Raw genomic sequence first — 23,138 nt, 5'->3', positions numbered from 1 at the left:
GCACAGCATCAACATTATACTATGGTTATAGGGTCACACCTACATCATATAAATAGGCCAGAATAATAGTAACCGTCGTTTTGCCAGGTGTATGTCCTTTTAAATTGACCGTAAATTAATTGCGGAACCATTCATTGCAGGGCTTTTGCTCCCAGACGGACATGTTTCTCGACACACTTGTTCAAAGACGCACCGTTTACAATGGTAGGTTTGATTGTGAACTTTTCCAGTAGATTTTTCAACATATGTGTTTGAAAAATTATCAACGAAAAATGTGTTTTAACGTCTGTTAGGAGCCAGTCCAGAAACGTACTTTTTTATAATGAAAATGTGCTTATTTTGCGTTTTTGGCTAACAGGCTAAGCTAGCTAGCTAACACGAGCGAACGAACTTTTAACCGTGCCTGTTAAAAGTTTTAATGATTTTTTTTACTTTGTAATTGTTACAGGCTGTCACCTTTCAAACGGATCTAGGGGAAATTAAAATTGAATTGTTTTGTGAACGGGCACCAAAATCATGTGAGGTAAGTCAATAACATTACAGTTAGCATGACATGCTCCTAGGCTCCTGTTTCTGTCCATTCAGAAGTAAAAGGCTTTGAAAGTCCACTAGCACAAACTGGAGACGTGCTACAAATTCGTTAATTAAATGCATTTAAATGCGTCCTATTATATTGTTAGGTAAACTGTACCGTAGAGTAAATACTGGCAGCTAAATGCATACAAATATATCCTAATGTATTACTTGATTAATATTGTTATTCATAACCTGACTTCAAAGTAACAAGTAACTAATTTTGGCAAAACTAAAGATGTACGGTACAAATGTAAATATTTTTCTAAAAGTAATACAAAAATGAAACCGTAAGGTACCTTTTTTTTTATTGTGTAAATAAAAATGCTACTGTAATGATTTAAGGCCTAAACAGTAATTTACATATATTTTCCACAAAGCAGTCATCAAATATTCTAACCTATGTTTGACTATTTACAGAACTTTCTTGCTTTGTGTGCCAGTGGATTCTACAACGGCAGTCTCTTCCACCGGAACATTAAAGGTTTCATGGTTCAAACTGGTGATCCTACAGGTAAGGTGTTGTCGTGCATGTGCTGCAATTTAACATAGAAATGTCAGAATTCATTCCTCACTTCTTCCTCTTTATTCTCTGTATTTTCATTAAACCATTCAGGCACAGGCAAAGGAGGAACAAGTATATGGGGTCGCAAATTTGACGACGAGTACAGTGAACATCTTAAAGTGAGTACTACTCGGGTAGCTTTTCACATCAGGGGAACAAGTTTAACCTTTTATCAGGGCTTAGTCTTAAACATCTTTTGTTTTTTTTATTCCAGCATAATGTCAGAGGAGTCGTCTCAATGGCTAACAACGGCCCCAACACAAATGGCTCCCAGTTTTTCTTCACATATGCTAAACAGCCCCATCTGGACATGAAGTACACCGTGTTTGGAAAGTATGCAACTTTTTTGAAGTGTTTTGTGAGAATGATTGTTGAAACTTGTTCTGACACCTGGTTAATGTGCTTGACAGTTACTGATTAATTAGAATATAACTCATAATGGCAGCTGATCATACTCTTTTCAACATGTAGAATAATCGATGGCCTTGAGACCCTGGATGAACTGGAGAAGCTGCCTGTCAATGAAAAGACGTTCCGACCACTGACTGAAACCCGGATAAAGGATGTGACCATACATGCCAACCCTTTTGCTGGATAGCTGAAAGCTTTCCCCTCAAATATGCTAATAGGCCTTTAACACAAACCTGGACTCTGAAATGTCCCCTGAGCCTATTTATACAGGGTGTCGTACATTGGGAAAGTTAATTTATAACTTTCCAGACAAGGAAGTTGAGGGCTGTAAACTGAGTAGTGCTCCATTTTGAATCCAGAAGACAAATGTTAGGCTATGCCATCCAATTTATAGCTAGGCATGATTATGATTTTTAAGAAATGGTTTGCATTCCTTGAATGTGACAAAGCCGCTGTAAAGAACAGTTATAGATTGTTTAACCGTAACACATTCAGAATTCAGTCCAAAAGGTAAACATGCCTGGCTTTGTTCTTCACTGATATACAGATTTGAATCTTTTTTTTCTTGATGGGCTATGTAAATAATTGTTTAATGTTTTGTACTGAATAAATCTTTTATAGTTTATGTTTTTCCATAATTTCAAAAACAATTTCTGCATGCATAACTGTTCAAATGTCACCGTCTAAAAGTCAAGAGGCTGAAGTTGTTCGTTGTCAGTTATACATTTGTATTTGTATTGAAAAAAAACATCAACATTTAGGAACATTACATACATCTACTCAACAACCCAATACATGTAGATAATCCAAATGATGTATAGATGTATTTTTTATTTCAAGAAAACATGAACACCACATCAGGGGTGCGCAGGTACAACAACACAGGAAAAAACTAAAGGGGATTCAACAACAACAAAAAGAGAATTCACACGTTTTTTGTTGCTTTCTTATTCGTAACGTATTTTAGAGCGGTGTCACACTGCTGTAGCCTAGCTCTTGGCAGACGTAGAAGAAACATTATCTGTACAAAAAACAAATTATTTATCCCATCACATAACCATTACATTTTTAATGTCAACTTGGCGACTTTCTTTGTCAAAAGCGACTACTGTCATATCTAACGACTTTTTCTGGTGTTATTTAAGTATTTTCTGATGTTTTGGAGACTGACGTGAAAGCATGTAACGTTCTGAAATTACTGTCCTCAACGATCAGCGGATTCTGATTCTTATTCTACATCCACGGTCCCAGCTGCAGTCAGAGCAGAGAGAACAGCAACACGTGACCAAGTCCAGACTGCAAATGAAACGCGCCTGCGCAAAGCTGCCGTTAAGTGTGTCTCTCTGACATAAGCTTAACATTTAGCTACTATAGCTAGTTAGCTCATCATGTCTAAACTCTACGCTCAAAAATACAGGAAGGAGTGGGAAACAAACCCTGAATTCGAAGGCTGGTTGAAGCCATTTATTGGAGATGATACACGGGCATATTGCCTGTATTGTAAGGCTGATTTTTACGCCAAACTTAGTGATGTAAAAAAACACATGAAAACTCAAAAACATACTCAAAAGGCAAAGCCTTATAATAGTTCCACCCAAAGTAAGCTGCAATTAATAAGTACAAAAACTGGCTCTGCAAAAATGGCTGAAGCCTCCACCATTGCCTCAGATGATGCATTCAAAGTAAGTCTGCTTTGATTGATTTGCAGTTGTGTGCATGTATTTCATCATTGTTGTAGTACTGTTATGAAAGTAACTCTTGTTGAATGTTTCATCGTAAGGCTGTTTATCCTAACGTGTATAATAATAATAATATTTTCCCCGTTTTCCTTTTTATCATTGTTCCAAAGCATTCACAATGAACACGTGTGTAAATCATAGGTGTAAATGAACTGTCAAACTACGTCATCACTAGTGGACGAGGCATGTATCGGTGACTAGCCGATACAGCAAGTTCACACTTATGGTTCATACAAACAACACAACTCAACAGAAACCATGGCCTCAGATGATGCATTCAAAGTAGGATAAGTCTGCTTTGTTTCATTTGCAGTTGTGCGCGTGTATAATTGTTTTCGCACTGTTATGACAATAACTCTAGTTAAATAATTAATTGTAAGGTATTCTGTGGAAAGTTGCTGGACTGTGTGTTTTTCTGTGATTCAGGTGTCTTCCCTGAGGGGGAAAGTGACCCTGATCACCGGGGCCAGCTCGGGCATCGGGGCCGGGACCAGCGTCCTGTTCGCCAGACTCGGTGCTCTGCTGGCTCTCAACGGCCGCGACATGGACAACCTGAAGAAAATCTCCAAACAATGCACCGACTGTGGAGCTGCCGAGGTAACTCTCATTCTGAACTGTGTGACCTAGAAAACGTTTAACCAGAGAACAGACATGGGGACATGGTGTCAAACTTCCGTTGAATTTAGAATAAATTGTGAACGGAAAGGTCTGAATGTGAAAAAAAAGATTTGACCATATCTATTGTGATTTTGAAGTTTCCAAGGTATCAAAATGTGGCATTTTGAGTTATAATGCATTTCTGGATGAGCATATTGTCCTCAAGTATATTTTAAATGTAGCAATATTAAGAACAACTACCTTAGGGTAAACATCATTTCCATTCATTTTGTGTCAAATTGGCAAAAGCAGCATGGTAGTAAATACTAGTAAGTAGCCTACCTAAGACAATACACACATTTCCATATGTTTTACAGATACAATAACATTATAAACACTCAAACATTGTGACTATCATCCTAAGATTGCTGCCTTAGACCATAATTAAACATTGAGTGTTATTTCATGTGTTATTAGCCCTTGCTTGTCCCTGGAGACCTCACTGATGAAGAGGCGGTGAAGAAGACGGTGGAGCAAACTATCTCTCACTTTGGCCGGCTGGACATCCTGGTGAACAGCGCTGGGATCCTGGCCATGGGCAGCATCGAGACAACTGACCTGGCTCAGTATGACAGGATCATGAACATCAACGTCAGGTAGGATATCAAACACCTGACATCAGAGAGACATTTTAGTAACGGATATACAGCAGTACCGGGTGTGTAGTAGCTGGATGTTGGCTAAAGTGATGCGTGGATGTGTATCAAAAGGGATTAGTTTCACATTTTTTAAACACAGAACTCGATATTTTCGGCCAAGAAACACATTTTTGGAGCGGAAAGATAAAGGAGAGGTACTTAATGGAAGTAAACAAAAGTGCATAACACATTATGACACAATGCAATACATTTTCAATTCATTGTGTGACCAGCACTGCAATTAAAATTATTTTTCAACACTGATCCCATCACAGATATTCAGATGTTATTGTCCTTTTCAGACCTTGAAGACAGATGACTAGTAGTACTTACTAACTTGAGATTTAGCAAAAAGTGTATATTTTACATTTTTAGTTAGAATGTCCCCTAACTTTTGACCCATCTTCCAGATCCGTATACCACCTGACTCAGCTTTGTGTGCCCCACCTGATCGAGACCAAAGGCTCCATCGTCAACGTGTCCAGTGTCAATGGGCAGAGATCAGTGAGTATTAAGCAGCTAGCCATGCTTTAAAACTAGTCCCACTGCATATCATGTCTTTATGTTTATGAGAATTGTGAAACATGTTCTCTTCATAGTTCCCTGGTGTGCTGGCATATTGCATGTCCAAGTCAGCCATTGATCAGTTCACGAGCTGTACAGCGCTTGGTGAGTGAGACACTTTTTTCTGCTTATATTCTGTGTATTAGCCATTTTAGAATGTCCCAATATAAACATCATGACTCCATTTGATTTCAGAGCTGGCATCAAAGCAAGTCAGAGTGAATTCTGTGTGGTGAGTGAATGCAATTCGTCCATAATATTTTGTGCCCTTTTCATATATTGTATACGATATCCTATGCATTTCTGATTTAAAAAGCATGGATATCACTCATTCTGTCTGAAATCAAATCTGTGATTCACCATGTGTTGTGTCGCTTCCCCTGCGGCATCTCTTCAGCCCCGGTGTGATCATCACTGATGTCCACAAGAGAGCGGGACTGAATGAGGAGCAGTATGCCCAGGTAACACATCTAAACTGAGTGTTTCCTCTACACGTGTTCTTTCAGAGGTTCTGTGTTAGTCTCCATGTTTAGGTCCATCATATCCTAGCATCTGATTAGCACAGAGGACACATTTATAAGTAAGTCTTTACTGAATAGTTTAAAGCATCATTTATTACAAAATTATAAAAATGCTAAAATTGAAAACGTTTAAATGCCACAAAGTTTTTTTTTTCTTCTGCACATTTGCAGATAAATATTAGGCTACAGTGATATTTTTAGTTAAAATATATTTGTTGAATTTGACTTCAGTGGTGGCTGTATAGGATTAATTTAGATATTTTACATAACTTTAAAACATTGTAAAGTTAAAATGTCTAAACGTATTAAAAAAGTTAAAATACATTCTCCATCTTTTCGCACCCTAAAAGACACATTTGCTGACAAGTTATATTCATTAAAGGAAGTTGATTCAATTGAAAACTTGTAATCAGATGAAACACTTCAACAGAATTTAAGCTGCATTGAAACATCTCAATAGAAGCTTTCATTTAAAAGGAAAGCAGAGAACAGCCCAAATTGTAAATCGATCAGCAATGTATCACATCAACACTTAGTGTCTGTCTATCTCTTTCATCACCAGTTTCTAGCGAAGTGTAAGCAGACCCATGCCCTGGGCCGCCCGGGGGAGGTGGAGGAAGTGGCCCACGCCATCGCCTTCCTGGCGTCCGATGCTGCCAGCTTCATCACTGGAGTCAACCTTCCTGTTGACGGGGGCCGCCATGCCATGTGCCCCCGATAGGATCATGCATGTTGGGAACAGCAGTCTGATAATATATTGCTTTCAACCTACAAGTCTGCCTGTGCTTTGTACCAAGAATCCCCGCATTGCCACTAAAACTGATGAAAAAACAAGGCATTACTTCAAGGACACAATGTTTCCCTCTGTTTGCAGAGGCGGCTGCTGTCTGGGTTTGACAGGTCCAGGTGTGAAATGAATAGAAGGAAGCTAAAAAGCACTGCCACAAGTAGGCAGTTTAAATGCATTTTATTTCGTTCCTTTGCTATGAAGCTTTCTTTGACAGAAACAAATGGAAAGCTACTTATAAACAAATGTTTCAGAATTTTTATTAAATTGCCTGTGGAGTCATTAGACTTCATAAACGCAGCATAAAGTGTGTGTACAGAGCAAACACTGCGTGCCATGGTAGTGTTGTGTATTGTTGGAAATCCTCTGAGTTTATAGATTGGTGGCAACAACCACCATTGCTGCACCTTTGAGTGAGAAATGCATAAAAACGTTTGTTAATATCCTACAATAGGATTGTCTCGAACCGGTAATTAGAAAAAACGTACAGACCGAACAAATCTTGAAAGCCCCTAATGTGACGTTGATGCCTTGTTTTGAACTGGAAAGCTAATCAGAATTTAAAAAGAATACACTGTAGCTAATAACAAGTGGCATAATTGACAGTTACAAAAACTTAACTTATAGAGTCAGACTCAGTGTCAGACAGTACAAAGAATATTGGAAATATTAAAATACTACCGTTACAATATCATTTAATGAATTTGGTCTTCCCTTTTTTCTTAAAGCACAAACAAAGCTTTGCTGAAGAGTTTATCACCCGAGTCTCACCTCTGTGTCACCCCAGATTATATCAGGTAACGTCTCGGTTGCCGTGAGATGAGACGTGCAGTTGGAGGTAGTATCAACACACTTTTCTCGCTTCACACTGTGGAAGGCTTCGATCCATTTTGACATGGAGCGCAGCACACAGTAGTTGTTTGTGTGAGGATATTTTTTTTAACGGGGGGGTGTCTCAGCACTACAGTTATCAAAAAGACTTACCTGGAGACAGTGTCTGAGGCACGCTGTATACCTGAATGAGTGATGCCCATACTGTATATTCCCAAGGGTGTGGAACAATAACCATTGCACTTTATATTACAATATACAGTACATATACATGTATAAATAATACTTAAACATTACAAAAGGAATCATTGCATCTGTTGTTCAATATTTCTGTACAGATCTCTTAGATATTTTCAAAATCAGGACTCAGGCCGTGAAGAAAATATGATACAACATGGCCTGAGATGACAGCAAGACATATTACTTCCCACCAAAATAGTACATTCAGGTCTTGTATCACAAACAAGTCTCTGAGAAAGAAAGCTTATTGTTTTCCATAGGCTGATTTGTGCTAGAAGTCTCTGCATTTTCAACGGGCCTTCTAGCTCCGACCCCCCCTCCTGTTTCTGCAGTCCAAGCATATTTTGCGGAGAGAAAATTGGGGGTCTGTTGTTCTGGGAAACCACAGAAGAAAGATCGGTTTCCCCCCCTCCATCCTCCTCTATGCAGTCTCTCCTTCGAGGAGCTCCCCCCCCCCTCATAGCCTCATAAGAAGCACACGGGTCCGACCTCCAGGTGATAGCGAGCGCCGCCATCTGCTGTCGGCAGGTTCAACACGTCCACGATGGGGAGTAAGTTCGGGTCCTGGCTTTGAAAGATAAACTGGGTCTGATGCCAGCGGCCATCTTTGATCTGAAAGTGAGATGTCGTTATGTCAGAGTGTAATGATGTGGAAGACAACATAATATTCTTTTGTCACAATGATTTATTAAGACTTTTTTGGTGCAACATCTTTAGCCAAGATTTCTGAATCCAACCCCGATAGAATGGAGGTGAATCTGGAATTGTATCTTCTGCAGCAATAAAAAAGAAAGAGAAAAAAAAAACACAACAGCAAATGTGCCCTTCAACAATTTCCCAGTCACTCTGAATAATCCCCAGGCTTTATTGTGCAACTTTTAGGAAATACTCCCCTCCAAAAACGCTGACATGAGGTCTGCGGTTTAGTCAAAGTATCATGTCAAACAGCCATGTATGGAGCTAGCACAAGAATATGACTAGCAATCTTGGCATACAGGCAGAGAAACAGCTTGTAAGGTTCACTCAAAAGTTGATGCTGAATTTAAATACATCGTTGACAGTTGCTGTTTCACAATTGTTTAATTAAGGCACAATCAAATATAAAAATGATGTTTTGGTTTTGTACTGTATTCTGGCCTCTTAGACTTTTAGACTTCTTGCCAGAATACACAATGTCTCTATCTAGCTAAGCAAAACAAACATGGACTTAACTCCTCATGAAAACATAAACTGTTTTGTTATATCCAAAAGACCCGTTGTATGAATTAAACAATCAGGAAACATGGTCAGGAGTTTAAGGTGTGCTGGCAGGCAGATTCTGGAGATTCTAGACAGAGCCTAGGCCAGCTGTTTTCCATGGCTTTTAGTCTTTATGCTAAGCTAAGCTAATCGCCCACTGGCAGAGGTTACAGCTCCATACTTAACCGGTTCTCTGTGGCGTTTCTGAATTCTTGAAGTGGCTTCAAGGAGCAGTTTCTCTACATATGGTCCATGTGTTGCTCATATTGTGCACATGTATGCATCTCAGTGAAATAATACATATTCCAGCCGCTGATCTATGGAAACTCAGGACTTTGTTTGACTGATCTGGTATAGAGCTTCTCATCTAACTCTCAGCAAGAATGGCAGAATGTTTATTTTCTCAGAATGTTGAAGTCAGTACTCACCCAGCAGTCGTCCCTGGGTATGAGCGGCTCTAGAAGGTCCCCGGCCTGAATCTTCTCCCCCGTCCAGGCCTTGAAGCTCACAGATCTGGAGGAGGGTTGCAGTGAGGGTCCTGCTGCCCACACAGGAGTGTTCAGGCAGTGGATGGTGATGTGCTGCACCGCCTCGGTGCTCAAGAGGTGGACGAAGTTCATCTGGATACGACCCACTCCTGTCTCCAACTGTAAAACAAGAATGTATGTCTCTGAAGTAATCATAGTTTGGAAAAACAGGCCCATCTTAAAACCAACAAATCCTACTATATAATAAAACTACAATTGTGTATTGAATTACAAAGCGTTTCATCTGGATCACAGATTTTGACCTCATTATCTGATTTGTAAACAGTTTATGCAGGCATTGAGTCAGTCGGCATTTATGTGCTGTGATGTTTTATTCAGTTTGAATCTTAGGTAAATCTCAAAATCAAAAACAATAAAAGGAGAGATGAAGTTCCTGGAGGTCAAGTTGCCAGCTGGGCTTATCTTTTAAATAATTCTCTTTTACAAAAGAGCTACAGTGTACATTGTCAGAAAATGACCAGCTGTGCACCTTATTATATCACATTAAACTCTTTGAGAACATTCTCTGTCCACACAAGCATTCATGATTTACATAATCATCCACTTCCTGCATGAAAAGCTCCCAATTTGATCTTGTCTTCATTTACGTAATACACTTTTAATTATACTGGGTGTCATGTTTATCTGAAGCAAATGGCTGAACTCTGAAAGGATCCACACCTTGGACACAGTGACCGGTTTCAGGCAGGTCTGTCCTCCAGCTGTGAAGTTGCACATCACCTCTATAGTGTCCGCAGCGCAGCCCAGGTTGGGGTCGATCCAGTAAGTGCCTGTCAGAGAGCAGCAGAGGAGGAAACAACTTAAATAATGAGAGGAGAATATAAATGTGTGCAGGAATGACTAAGCGGTTTAAAGGGTCCCCTCACCATCGTGCAGCCTCTGCTCACAGTTATACAGGTCTCTGCAGATGCGTGCTGGGTTGTCCCGGGTCCCCAGAGGGTTCTTCAGACTCTGGATCAGGGTGCTGAGGTGCTGCAGGGTCTTGAAGATCTCTGTGCCCTGGTCTAACATGGGCATCTCCACGCTCTGATTGGATAGAAATATTGGCATAGTTGACATGCGATTTGTAAAACGTTCTTATTCTGTATGAGATCAGACAACCTTTTTTAGCGGTTTAATAATACCCATAAGCATGGACCACAACTTTGCATTGAAACAGATATAGGCCTATATTACTGATGTATGAACATGTAGTTATGTTACTGAACACTTGTGTTATTATTGAAAGTAAATACATGTTTTGATTGATTTAACATTCCAATAGCATCAGAAATGCTGAATACAAATATAAGGTTTCTGTTTTGAATTAATAGAATAAATGTATCAATAAGATAATACACATGAGAACACAGCCATAGCATTGATTCTCTGTCAAAATCAGCAAGGGAGGCGTAGATACAGCTGCGTACATGCAGAATCTGGATTCTCTCAGATACAGATTTCGGATTCAGCCTCTTTATTTTTTACCATCTTGCGATTTGTTGTGAGGTTACTGATTAACATTGACGTGAGGTACATGTCAAATTGAATTTCAGGAGGGAGTGGCTGACCATTGTTTTGTTTTGTTTTGAGAAAATACACAGACACAACTCAGGCTTTACTAAAAAACATATAATCTTCAGACACCAAAAGTTACACCCATTAGGGCCCCAACAATCAAAAGTGATTATTTGCAATGAGCCGTTTTCCTCAGAACTAACCTCTGGCCTCAGTGCAGCATGGGAATCGATGATGACTTGAAAGGTGGCACCGAGAGCCTCATTTCTCTACCAAAGAAGACAGCAAGGCAATAAGGTTACCGCAACATTTTTACTCTTCAGTTTGTTCCATAACATTTCATTATTCCCCAAACCCTGGCTCGACTATAAAGAGAAACATACTTACAAGTAAATGGGCAGAGCTTGGAAGACCCTGTAAACAAAGAGTTTATTGGTTATGTTTTAAGCACCAAGAAAACTGAAACTTTTGTGTTGGCACTTTTAGCAACAGCCACACAGTGCATTTCTGTTCACAAAACAGTTCTGTAAATCCTGTTGGTGGTAGGTTTTGCCACACTAATCAAATATGGAGATATTCACAGGAAATGAGGCATGAATGCACAGGAAATGAGGCATGTCAAATGCAGAGAGGAAAAGCCGCTGGCTAACATCTTTTTGAATCAGCTCACAGTGGAAAACGAGCAGGTCTGTAACTAGTTAGATTTGATTATGTGCATGCACGTCCTTTGCATATCATCCAATCCACTTCACATTTGGCGGGTGCATTGCTGTGGACCCGAGGGGGTACTTTGTTAAAGTTATTGCAACTTTTGAAATGGAGCACGTTCAATATTAATAAACTTTGAGATTGGGGGGGCCTCGGGGCTCTGTGGAGTTGTGCATGTTATCAGTAGCACGCCAAATCTCATTGCCTGCAGTTCACATATGAAGCTAAATGCTAGATAACTAAAGTGAATGGCCAAATTCTTTCATTTATAACCACGGTGATTATGTCGAAGCAATCGACCAATATGCCTATTTGGAAATGCATCTTCCATGTGTATTACGTCAGTGCTATCAATAGGATCATAACCAAACTTTGGTCATGTCTCACTGGTGTTTCTCAGTTGCTGCGATTTTGGTGTGTAATCCCAAACTCCTCATGTCATGGCAGGTCAGGACTGAAGAACATGTTTTGTACGGTTACTGCATTATTTTCCCAATAACATAACTTGGCTCAAAGTTTAACTACAGTTTTAATGCAGACATTACTTTCTCCTTCTCAAATAATTTCCCAGCAGGCTAGGTTCTGCACCCACAGCCAAGTCGTTTTCAATTTGATTTAGGGATCTGAATGATGAAAACACCGTTTTTTTTGCATTTGTACATTTTGACTTAAATGAATACACAGTAGAGTCAAACCATGTCTGTTCGGCGCACTCTAACAGACTGATAATCAATCAGTGGGCACCAGTCTTTTCTCCTCTGCTCTCCTTGATCTTGATTTTTAGAAACATGTTTTAAAAAATACTATTAACTGAGAATAACTTTATTCTTTCTCCACGTTCAGACATTAAAATCTAGACCAGATTACGATGAATGAAAGTGTGATGTATACAGAATGTAACACTTACTGGTGGTCCGGGTGGTCCACGAGGGCCAGCAAATCCCTGAAAAATGGCATCACCACGTTAGCCTTAAAATGATTAACAAGTTTGCCTTTATTGAAGATGATAAAGTGGTTCATTTGTTTCTTCTTCTCAGCCCCCGAGCCTGTGCAAAGAATAGAGATTAAGCTACAAAGGTGAATTATTACTCACCCCTGGTCCTTGCAACCCCTGTTAGAGATGAAAGGAAAAAAGTAATCAATGTCAGAGGACAATCCTGCAATAATAGAATAATATACGGTGTTCTCTCAAACTCATTCTATCATGCACAGTGTTACGCCATCTTTGTCCTACCAATTCAATACACAGTCTTTACCTATTGTGTGTTGAAATGCCCTCTTGCTTTTCTTTGCAGAACTACACTCAGGAATCCTATTTCTACACAGTAAATCCTATTTTCACGCAGCAAACTCATACATAGATGTTGTTGTTTTGGGAGTGAGCTTGTGAAATCTGCCTGTGTATGAGCGCTCAACAAACACACAAAAAGAAGCCTGAGATGAGCATGCAGCCCACATTTATCACCCTGACAGGAATTCCACAGCAGCTAAGTGTCACTGTGAGTGTAGCAACAAACAGTGAAGTACAATAGGAAATGAAAAGTGCTGAGGGGCAAAGGAGTGGCGTGCCGTCTCCATACTAAGTATCCTATCCTGTGCTCACGGTACAGACAAAAAGGATTCATCAAAAAGGCACCACGCACCGTCTCCCCCCGACTTCCTTTGTCACCCTTGGGTCCCTGATGGAGAGAAAGGAGACAGAGGATCACTCCATCACTGCCAAAACGCAGCGAGAAGTCACATAAAGCTTGGCAGATAGGATGAGATATGAGGTACATACAGGATGACCGCTGGGGCCAATGATGCCAATGGGGCCCAGAGCTCCCTCCATACCCTGGGAAGCAGAGCCATGTTAGAGACTGACGACACGTATGATGGAGCATCAGGCGGAGCTCTGCTTATTTTTCATGGCAAGTGTGCAATTTGTGAGAGTTCAGAGCACTGGAATTGGCTGAAATGTTGCCGAGAGTTACCAAACTAACATTAATCTTCATCTTACCAACAAACCACGCGGGCCTTTTGGTCCCTGTATCCCCGCGGGGCCAATGTAGCCCATGGGTCCCTGGAAAGACAAATAGCTGTTATTTATAGAAGTGGATCAGATGCGGTAGGTTTAAAGGTTGAACCAATATTGAATAATCGATAACCTTTGTTGACCTTTATTGGCAACAAGTTGGATTCATACATTGATAAATGTCTCTCTGTATAGCTAGTGGCACCATGTTGAATGGTAAAACAGCAGAGACGTCTACTGTTCCTCTAATGGTAACTAAGCGGTGGCTCTGAGAACAACTGCAAACTTTACTAAATGCTAATGCTAATTGTCACAGTGCATTTTTGGGGGGGAGTAAACAGAAAGTAAATGTAAATTAGTATTAAAAATAAATAAAATACTTTGATAGACGCTGGTCAAAATCCAACTTAGGACTGCCAAATAAACATTTTTTTGTTTTTTAGGTTTTTCTGCAGTTATGCATCTGTAAAACATTTACTATTTATTTGTAATAGCTGTGCACTTCATTTCCTGTGTGTGTCACATTGTGATTATGAGCACACTCAAAGAATGCGTCGGTGTAGAATGCATACAGACTGTTAATCTATTTTCTTGTCACTTTTCAGGAGTGAAAAGATTGCAATGTAAGGAGAACACATTTAGAATAGAATTGGGACACAGAATAACATTGTACATAAAATGTATATTATATATTTTTTCCGCAAGACTGGGCCTATTATAATTATTGATCGATATACGGACATTTCTATTAGTCATTTCCATTTTGCAAAAGGATTTATAAAAAAAAACGTAATAGGAAGTCGATGTACCTCACATACTGAAAGAACGTGCTCAACTATTAGAGGAACATTTGTTGCAACACCAACAGATTTGTGCTCAGTAAATTACTTAATCAATAAACAAGTCTCTTATTAATTGGCTTATCCTTTCAGTACTCCATGCTTGGTTTAAGGTGAGGTTGTAGCTATTTAACAAATGACAGATCATTTAGTTTGCTCTGAGCCAGACTGAGCCTGTTAACTCTCAGGAGGGGGAACTGACACTTATTCATCCGTCTTCTCCTCCTCAAATGTTCCCTGTTCTATGAGCGCTGTAAAAACCAATCCTTAACATTGAGTTCAGGAGCTGTGTGTGATGTAACATCTTTACAAACTACCAAACAGCAACTTCACTGCTTTAAAGGTCCCATGTCCTGGCCATTTCTACTGATCATAATTCCGTCTGCGAGACAGCGAGACACAGCGAAACCCAGCCCGAAACCAGCCTGAAACCAGCCCGAGCACACACACACCCGCAGTGTAACGGCTCCGCGGATTGGTCCAAATGGCTGGTTGCGGGCTGGGTTTCGCTGTGTCTCGCTGTCTTGCAGACGGCCACTGGGCTCACAGGAAGGGGGGGGGGGGGGGGGGGCAGGAGCTCCAACAAGCCGTTTAGGACAGAGAGTGAATACACATACTATACAGAGATGCTGTATGAGAAACCAATGTGATTTTGGAAAATTGCACAATATAAATCTATTTTAGTATACAGTACCACGTTACGCCACTATACCCAAATACGTCACTGTACCCAGGAAGAAAAAGAGAAATCTCCAACGAGGCGTTCTGGGCCAGCATAGACAGGTCTTTTCTGTGTTAGAGTTTTACTCACTACAGGGTGTACTTTGAGGGTTTGTGGCTCTGCAGACCGTTTACATGCAGAAACACCTTCATAACACACAAGGGGACGGGTAATAACCGGAAAAGCATGACATGAGACCTTTAAGATACATGTGCTATAGGTTTAAAAGTGCTGTAAAACACGGTTTGCAGTATTTTTTATCTTAATAGAACATTTTCAAAAGAAAAAAAAGATGAATGTAATAATTGAAAGTGGTAAATGGTAAAGTTTTACAAGAAACTTGTGTTAATAACGTAACCTCTCCCCTCATCTACAAAGAGGTAAATGTTGTTGCTGTTCGATAATTGAACATGACTCCAGGACTTGAGATGTTGAAACACTTTCAGAGTCTGCACTTTTGTCTGATGACTTTCCTCTAATTATCCCTCCTCATTGATTCTGAGTAATAACAGTTACTATAAACTTAGCACTAACACAAAGCTCATCTGCTTCACACTGCGGTTCAACTCCCACAGTAGGGAAGAGATCACCCTCTGGGTTTTAAATGAAAGAATGAGACTCCAGGAAAGCCTGTTCGGTTTCTTCAGCTGGCAATAATCTATAGTGCAGCAGTGTTGTAAGTAAAGCAGACTCGCAGTGTAGCAGATGTTATCCTGGGGCATGTTATAGTAATACATAACAGCTTTCATATCCATTTTTACTGAAGACAATATAACTTAATGTACCTCCAGACAATTTTGAGGTTCAAACTTCACAAAGACACTGCACAAAGATGAGTTGGAGTCAGAAATGACTTTCTGGTCATTTTACTGCCTCAGAGACATATCATCTGCACAGCCAATAAGATGTGGAACTAAAACTTTATAGGTCACTTGGCATACCTTTGGTCCAAAAAGACCGAACACCCCTGGAAATCCTCGTTGAGCCGTATCCCCCTTAGAGAAGAGAAGTATGGTTATCTTCATCACTGAACAAGCTAAAAGGTTGTTCTCTGAGTAAATAGATAACTCAGTGCTCACAGGTTGTCCTTTAGGTCCCTGCTCTCCTTGTTTTCCTGGCAGCCCCATCCCGCCGACAGAGCCTTGTTTTCCTGATGCACCAGTTTGGCCCGGAAGACCCCTCTCACCCTGAAGATCAAACATAAACACATAAACACATGTACTTCCTCACGTACCAAATAACCTCTGAAAGGATAAATCAGTATAAGTGCTGCAACAAGCTCAAGATCCCTCACTGACTTCCCACCAATGGACACTGCAAACTGCATTTACTGTCAACCGTGTGCTGGTGCCTTTCCACTACTATGGTGAAAAAACAGTTTTGAAAGATCAACCAGGGAAGGAAAATAGCAGCGGCCAAATCCAGGGTAAACGTTGGCTATGGCTGCATTTATGTCTGGTGTTCTCTATATATATTGTATTTTAAATATAATTCTCAATGAAAAATAGTCAGGGATTAATTTGTATGAATAACATTATGTACTGCCTGGTACAACAAAGTATGCAGTGTTTATAATTCTAAAACTCTCTTTATAGATTTCAAATGTATCAGATAGAAATATTGTGTGGCTCCGAAAAACACAGTGGCAGAAAAAGGAATATCCGACCCTCACAGTTTACTTCATAACAAACAAATAAATGTTTGCATTGGATCTCTATCTTATGACTAAATATGAATGCAACTTTATCCCCTAACCATGTGTATACGGGGAAACTGCATTATACTAACTAATAAAGCCTCACTGTGTTTCTCATAGTTATGTATAAGTGAATTTATGTAATATTGGCAAAGCAAAGAAAATCTGGATCGATCCAACTCATTCATATTTGCAACTCTAACTTCCTAGCAGTGGTGCAGTGAAAATGAGCTCTTTAGAGAAATAGTGTGAAGACTTGCAGAGTTTGGCATTTGAGATAAGAGAACACTCACTGGGAGGCAACCCTGGCAGATTTAAGCTGAGTTGGTAATTCCCACTTGATACTGGCAATACACTGGTGATCTTTAAAAACACGTTTGGTTGTAGCTTAACATTAACTTCTCTGTTAAGAAGATCAAACTTTAGCTCCTAGCTAACACTAGAACAGATGTTCCACACATCATTCTCACCTTTGGTCCAAAGGAGCCTTGACTTCCAGGAAGCCCCGTCACACCAGTTGGCCCCCACTGCCCAGGTTTCCCAGGTAAGCCCACTTCTCCATCTTCTCCTTGCTCCCCCTGAACACAGAAAATGGTTGGTGGGAAATAATGAGAGCTGGGCTACAGTTGATCTTGTTTTATGCTTAAGAAGGTTTTCAATTCAGATGGATCTAAGTGGCATCCATGATGAAAAGCTGTCAAAGTCTCTGAATGCTAAGGAAGGCTGCTTTAATGCCACATTTATATCCAAGGGAAAGGAGATAATGCTGTCCCTCAATAAAGCAACGAACCATTTAGCCATCATTTACATCAGCTGTTCAATTGTTCTCTATGGATCAATGGAAAACGTTATTATGTGGTTCCATTTAAGACTAACTTGAACGTGTGATAAATGAAGTTGCTTTAAGAATAAATCATCCGCCATCAGATAGTGTGATAAGTGCAAGCAGATTCTCTGAGCACAGTGGTTGTCTTTTCCTATGTCCTTAAGAATTCTCCTTCACATCTTTCCTTGACTTCATGACAATTTCCGAAAAAAATTCAATGAGCGGTGGTTAGGACATAAGACGTAATATTTTTGACTATTTTCCAAAGTCTTTCTTTAGTTAAACAGAAAGGTGCACCACTGACAGTGTCCTCACCTTGACTGCTTTAGGTCCATCTTTACCAGAAAGTCCATCCATGCCAGACGGGCCCTCAAGTCCTTCCCTGCCCTCAACTCCCCGTGGGCCATCAGGACCCTCTGGACCCTTAGAAAAGACATGTGGAAATGTAAAAGCCTGCATTGCTTTTAAATAGTATCATATAGCTCACCTGTGTATTATGCCGGATTATATAGTAGGACCAGAAATACATCAAACTCACGGGTGGTCCTTTGGTCCCAGATGCTCCTCTGGCTCCTGATTTTCCTTCCTGACCCTGGAGCATAACGAGAGTTTGGATTACAGTCCAATCGTGTTACATGAAGTCATTGAGTTTTTCGAATACAAATAAAAAATCAAGCCACTGTCATGTATGTCCTTACTTGGTCACCTTTGGATCCTTTCAGCCCTGGCAGTCCTCTTGGCCCAGGATGTCCCTGAAATGATCATTTCTGTTTGATTTGAATTACACTGATTGCTTTCGAACAAGTTTACACAATGTCTATATGTCGGGGTTTTTACATTTTCAGAGACATAAATAAGATACTTACAGGAAGCCCTGGGGCACCAGCTGCACCTCTCTTTCCATCAACACCAATTTGACCCTGGAAAACATACGTTTCTGCATTTCAATGCACAGACAGTCACTTATTTGACATTATACCCAAAGACAAATCAAAAGAGGTGTCAATCTTTCTTTATTTCACCCACAATGTGCCCTGGGTCCCCTGGCTCTCCTCTCTCTCCTCTGTTTCCATGAGGACCCTGGGTGTACATGGAGACTAATTAATTAAACAATCCAGAGCAACACAAACAAAGGACACATAAACAACAGGTACTCACTCTGTCACCTTGGGGACCTGGAAGACCCTCTGCCTTGCTGTCGTCTCCCTGTTCACCCTAAACCAGCAATATGGACACGGACAAACAACCGCAATCAACCGAATTTCCCTTCAAACCAAACAGTGTGTGCAAAATCAATACATGTTTTCTTTGAAAGAATACAACAATGGAAACACAATGCCTGCTTAAATGAATGGCAAATCATTACATGCGCTATTACCCACAATTTCACATAAATGAAGCCAATGACTCTTCCAGGGTCTTTATTCATTAAACAATAACCGCGGATGTGTGTTAGTGTTGATGGTCATATGTTGAGCATGTGTCGAAGGAAAAAAAGAACTGCAGAGCCCATCAGGCATCCTAAAGAAGGAAAATAATTAGTGATGGCCAGGGGCCGAGCAAAACGTACAAGTCTAATATGAGTGCGTTTAATAAAACTGATCTGTATTTTATCTGCAGCAAGTTTCATTGCCAGGGCTACCTGGCTTTTATAATTGACAATCGTACATTTTGCAACAACCCATTTGATAGTGTGATATTGATTTAATTACAAGCGCAGCCATTATTTTATTATGCCCACCTATTTTATATTGGCAAAGAGAATATAACGAATATCCACATCCAGATGGCTCCTGCCCAGGGACTAAAAATAAAATGCAAATTAGCATCTCACTAAACTCTAACGCTGTGTGCTCCTTTGTGTGCTGCTCCTGTCAAATAAACACAAATTATAATGCTAATGTCTCCAAAATCATGAGCAGACCAGGTGCTTGTCTAATTATATACATTTGACAGCACTGAGTTAATTGGATGCGTCCTAGATCAGATCATTGATCAAATTAGAGAGGACTTTTGGAATATTGCAAGGACATGAGAGACAGAGGAAGCACTGATTAGGGACAACTGAAGTACCAATGCATTCAAAAGAGCTGACCACTCAAAGACAACGACCTGCTTGACTTGTTGAGTAACGCAACCATTACAGGACTCCAGAGCTCATTAGACACAATCACAGTGCAGACGGCAAATAAGTGTGGTTTAGTACCTTTTCACCTTTTGGTCCAGGAGGTCCCAGGGGGCCCGGCGGTCCCATGTGACCCTATGACAAGAAAAATTGTTTGTGACTGTCACCTACCAACCTTCACTCCCAATGTACTGTGTGAAATATTATGTTCATGATGTAGAGAAGCAGAAGGAGGCGAGGTCGAGATTATGTAAAATGAGAACTCAACAAGGTGATCACTTCATCTTAGGTCGCCATGAGGAATGCATTCTTTCTGATTCATTAGCCGAGTCAAGGTTATGAGTGTTAAATACGCTGGTCTTAAAGGACGCATTGCTTATTCTGGATTTACTATGTGCCAACAGAGGTAATGACCAGGAATCGTGCTCATTTCACCTAGTTTTCTCGTCAAGAAAGATTGAGAAAGTTAGTGGTATAAAAAACACCTTATATGAAAAGAAGCTCCTCCACCCCGTTGTTGAACTAGCAAGCATGAAATGTTTTCATAGTTTGAAAATGGAAGATAAATACATTTAGCTAGCTGCAAGGAAACATTCTAGAAAGGGAAACAACTTTTTGCAATTCTTTTTTTATTTGCTTGTATTTATGTATGTATTTACTTTCTGCCCTCTTGTGGTCAACTTTAAGAAAACCTTCAGTCATGGCTGTAAATAGACCAGTGATATGACTTTAGCATACAATTAAGAGAAAAACACAGATCCGAGCTGCAGATTCCCGACTGTGTAATGGAGAGGGAGAACGAAACTAAAGAGATTCGGCCTGTGATTCATCAACACCAAAACAATACAAGCGCAGTATCTACTCGCACGTCAATACTATCATTCAATATTATTCTGTGAGAAATATACAGTGAGATAAAACCCCTTGAAAAAATCAATTCAGGCTTTTTGATTGTTAGGGGGAAACTGGATAGCATTTGATTGTGAAAAATGTAGAAAATATCCAGAGATATCCACACACTGAACGGACCCAAGGCAGGCTTACTGTTTAAACATTAATCAGGTAAGGTACCTGTCAACAAGGCAAACAACTTGTTTTTCCTGTTTACCCACACACTTGATATAATATTGTGTATATTCTAGCCATTTACATAAAACAAGGTTTTTATAGGATTTATAATGCAGGTTTTTAACTAATTTAATGAATTGACGACAGATGAATGACTACCATCCTGCAATATAAATAGTTATTCCATCACTGTGCTTACCTCGTAACCAGATATGCCGGTTTCTCCTTGTTGGCCCATTCTCCCCGGAGCACCCTGGGGAAATATATTTATTTAGCACACATCCACAACACAACAAAGCGTGTCCTTCAAAGCGCCTGGAGATGTCTTACCACTGGCCCGATGGTTCCTCTCGCTCCCTTCTGTCCGACAAAGCCCACCTCTCCCTGCTCGCCCGTTGGGCCGCTCTCCCCCAGGTGACCTTGGTGACCCTTGCTCCCCTGGAGAGAGGCCATCATTGAGCAGGTATGCACAGAGTACAAACTTCCCCGAACAGGTTTGACGATTCAAACATTTAATACTGAGAGTCTGTTTGACATGCTTAGGGAGGTCACTGACCTGTTACCATGTGTTTACCACTACAGCAGAGAGCTATTCAACCGCTTGTGCTAGTGAATGAAAGGTGTTTTAAAGCCCAAGGCAGGGAGACTGACAAACCTTTTCTCCTGGCTTTCCTCTTTCACCAATTTTGCCCGGTTTACCCTCCTGACCCTGGTAGAGAAAAATCGAACGGGTTGTGAGTGGACAAAAAGAGCCGTCTTTTCATGGGAATTGAATGAAATATGGAGTTGGCTGCTGAGACGCTCACCCTTACACCGACCAATCCGGGAGGCCCAGGGGTTCGTTGCTTTCCTTTCAGACCGATTTCACCCCTGTCTCCTTCAGCGCCTTCTTGACCAGCATCCCCTTTATCTCCCTGAGGAGAGTTATACAAGGCCAATGAAAAGCTTTTCAGTTGCAGAAGTCAGGATATGCCCTATGTAGACTATGTTAGACTATGTGAATAAAATATTCAGAAAGGAAAAGTTCGTATTCATTTTCTAGAACATTTTTGACAGTTGAACTTAAATTAATAAATACATTAATGCAAAAACTACCTTCACTTAATTAAATATGTCAATGAAAGGTCTGTCAGTGCTTACAGGTTTTCATGATATTCAACATAATGAGCAGACCAAATGTCTGTAGAAAGGCCATTGCAAAGCCTGGGGGGGGCACAACAACACAAGCAACAAAGCTCTGTTACCTCTATTCTTGAAAATGACAGCTGACTAATCAGTAAGGCCTTATCCCATTGATTGCACTCTACCTGTCTTTAGTGTAAGGAGTGTGGGAGCATTGCAAATTATAAATTAAATCTCAAATATTATTCAGACTAGCAGACTATTCAGACTGATTAACAAAGCCCTCATAGCGGACAGGCAGTTTTGTAGACGGCTATAAAGTCGAACCGACTAAGACCAGTTTCAAAGAAACACACAGCAAGGGCTGGCTGTGTTACAATTTTTAAGAAACAAAACTAGAAAAGGATAATGTTCGGTTCCAAATATGTGAATAAAAAATAAGATTGGGCAAAGAACTGAGCCTTTCTTCAACATGGATACATGGATAAAAGGAGTGCAAGAGAAGAACATTTCATACGGAAACTGAGAAACAACTGTGGGGTAGACAGGATCAAAAAACCAGAGCCATGAGGTCCAGCCTAATGAATATTCAAGTGGACAGCATGAAGTCTACCACACACTGACAAACATGTAGTTTGATCTTCAGTCAAGATATGGGTTTAGTTTTTACTTCAATTCTCAGTAGCTTCCGCTGTATTTCAATCCTGTATCCACCTTGTAAAACTCATTGCTTTCCCTCCCAATTGCTAGTTTTCTTTAGCCAACCATTGATCAATCTAATGGAGATTTAGTAGGATACCAATATGGCTCTCCCAACATTGGAAAACAAAAATATTTACCACACACTGCTGAAACAAAATATGTCAACATCCTCAATTTCTTTGCAGAAAAGTAATATGACAATTAATAATGGCAATGTGCTGATTTTCAGTCTCTTAACAGTTGACGGTAAAAGCTGCAAACCCCTGTTGATCTGCTGTTTTCCACCCAGGGGCTGCACTGTGTCCAAGAATCCCTCAAAGTAGTTTACTTTTAGCAAAACAGATTCTCAGGTTAAATGTATTATTATCCCCAGTCTTCTCTGTACTCACATTTTACCACCTTCTCTAAGCCAAACATTGTTTGTGGGTCCGTCAGCGATACTTGCAGCAGCGAGGCTCTGCTGAATAGACAAGCTTTCTTTGCTTTCCATCTTTTTTTTTTCTTTCG

The 23,138-nt window shown here is 40.2% G+C and overlaps 3 protein-coding genes across 4 annotated transcripts in view; 2 read left to right on the top strand and 1 right to left on the bottom strand.

Moving 5' to 3' along the window:
- Positions 1-88: 88 nt before the first annotated feature.
- Positions 89-2,174, top strand: ppil3 (peptidylprolyl isomerase (cyclophilin)-like 3). The gene is made up of 6 exons (XM_079687768.1): positions 89-204; positions 449-523; positions 994-1,087; positions 1,190-1,257; positions 1,353-1,471; positions 1,610-2,174. The coding sequence occupies exons 1-6, from the start codon at positions 202-204 to the stop codon at positions 1,734-1,736; spliced, it is 486 nt and encodes a 161-aa protein (XP_079543894.1). The 5' UTR covers positions 89-201; the 3' UTR covers positions 1,737-2,174.
- A 697-nt stretch (positions 2,175-2,871) lies between these two features.
- LOC307043379 (3-oxoacyl-[acyl-carrier-protein] reductase FabG) lies at positions 2,872-7,149 on the top strand. 2 transcript variants are annotated; one of them, XM_079687767.1, is made up of 9 exons: positions 2,874-3,231; positions 3,399-3,570; positions 3,715-3,885; positions 4,363-4,541; positions 4,994-5,087; positions 5,183-5,252; positions 5,343-5,379; positions 5,545-5,608; positions 6,231-7,149. In XM_079687767.1, exons 2-9 carry the CDS (start codon positions 3,547-3,549, stop codon positions 6,387-6,389), a joined length of 798 nt encoding a protein of 265 aa, XP_079543893.1. In that variant the 5' UTR covers positions 2,874-3,231; positions 3,399-3,546; the 3' UTR covers positions 6,390-7,149. The 2 variants fall into 2 exon arrangements, with proteins under 2 accessions (XP_079543892.1, XP_079543893.1); XM_079687766.1 differs by lacking the exon at positions 3,399-3,570 and having other exon boundaries at positions 2,872-3,231.
- col27a1b (collagen, type XXVII, alpha 1b) overlaps positions 6,700-23,138 on the bottom strand; it is a 70,178-nt gene continuing 53,739 nt past the window's right edge. The window contains exons 37-61 of the mRNA XM_079687769.1: positions 21,614-21,721; positions 21,463-21,516; positions 21,138-21,245; positions 21,007-21,060; positions 19,821-19,874; positions 18,773-18,829; positions 18,641-18,694; positions 18,481-18,534; positions 18,313-18,366; positions 18,153-18,206; positions 17,930-18,037; positions 17,259-17,366; positions 16,172-16,279; positions 16,034-16,087; positions 13,518-13,580; positions 13,299-13,352; positions 13,162-13,197; positions 12,612-12,629; positions 12,426-12,461; positions 11,198-11,224; positions 11,014-11,079; positions 10,180-10,339; positions 9,974-10,083; positions 9,194-9,412; positions 6,700-8,138 (exon numbers count right to left, since the gene is read on the bottom strand). Coding sequence (XP_079543895.1) covers positions 7,992-8,138; positions 9,194-9,412; positions 9,974-10,083; positions 10,180-10,339; positions 11,014-11,079; positions 11,198-11,224; positions 12,426-12,461; positions 12,612-12,629; positions 13,162-13,197; positions 13,299-13,352; positions 13,518-13,580; positions 16,034-16,087; positions 16,172-16,279; positions 17,259-17,366; positions 17,930-18,037; positions 18,153-18,206; positions 18,313-18,366; positions 18,481-18,534; positions 18,641-18,694; positions 18,773-18,829; positions 19,821-19,874; positions 21,007-21,060; positions 21,138-21,245; positions 21,463-21,516; positions 21,614-21,721 — 1,965 coding nt within the window. The 3' untranslated portion in view covers positions 6,700-7,991. The remainder of the gene's footprint in view (positions 8,139-9,193; positions 9,413-9,973; positions 10,084-10,179; positions 10,340-11,013; positions 11,080-11,197; positions 11,225-12,425; positions 12,462-12,611; positions 12,630-13,161; positions 13,198-13,298; positions 13,353-13,517; positions 13,581-16,033; positions 16,088-16,171; positions 16,280-17,258; positions 17,367-17,929; positions 18,038-18,152; positions 18,207-18,312; positions 18,367-18,480; positions 18,535-18,640; positions 18,695-18,772; positions 18,830-19,820; positions 19,875-21,006; positions 21,061-21,137; positions 21,246-21,462; positions 21,517-21,613; positions 21,722-23,138) is intronic.

The sequence above is a fragment of the Notothenia rossii genome, assembly GCF_949606895.1.
Source record: "Notothenia rossii genome assembly, chromosome: 6".
Lineage (NCBI taxonomy): Eukaryota > Metazoa > Chordata > Actinopteri > Perciformes > Nototheniidae > Notothenia > Notothenia rossii.
The sequence above is the reverse complement of the archived record's forward strand: the minus strand, read 5'-3'. Positions and strand labels throughout refer to the sequence as shown.

What these genes read in the sequence shown, in the direction of transcription:
- LOC307043379 (XM_079687766.1), top strand. Translation starts at nt 2,938, where the DNA reads ATGTCTAAACTCTACGCTCAAAAATACAGGAAGGAGTGGGAAACAAAC. An exon ending in CCGACTGTGGAGCTGCCGAG is followed by an intron (nt 3,886 to 4,362) that starts GTAACTCTCATT and finishes ATGTGTTATTAG; the next exon opens with CCCTTGCTTGTCCCTGGAGA. An exon ending in GTGTCAATGGGCAGAGATCA is followed by an intron (nt 5,088 to 5,182) that starts GTGAGTATTAAG and finishes TTCTCTTCATAG; the next exon opens with TTCCCTGGTGTGCTGGCATA.
- ppil3 (XM_079687768.1), top strand. An exon ending in GGGCACCAAAATCATGTGAG is followed by an intron (nt 524 to 993) that starts GTAAGTCAATAA and finishes GACTATTTACAG; the next exon opens with AACTTTCTTGCTTTGTGTGC. An exon ending in AAGTACACCGTGTTTGGAAA is followed by an intron (nt 1,472 to 1,609) that starts GTATGCAACTTT and finishes TTCAACATGTAG; the next exon opens with AATAATCGATGGCCTTGAGA.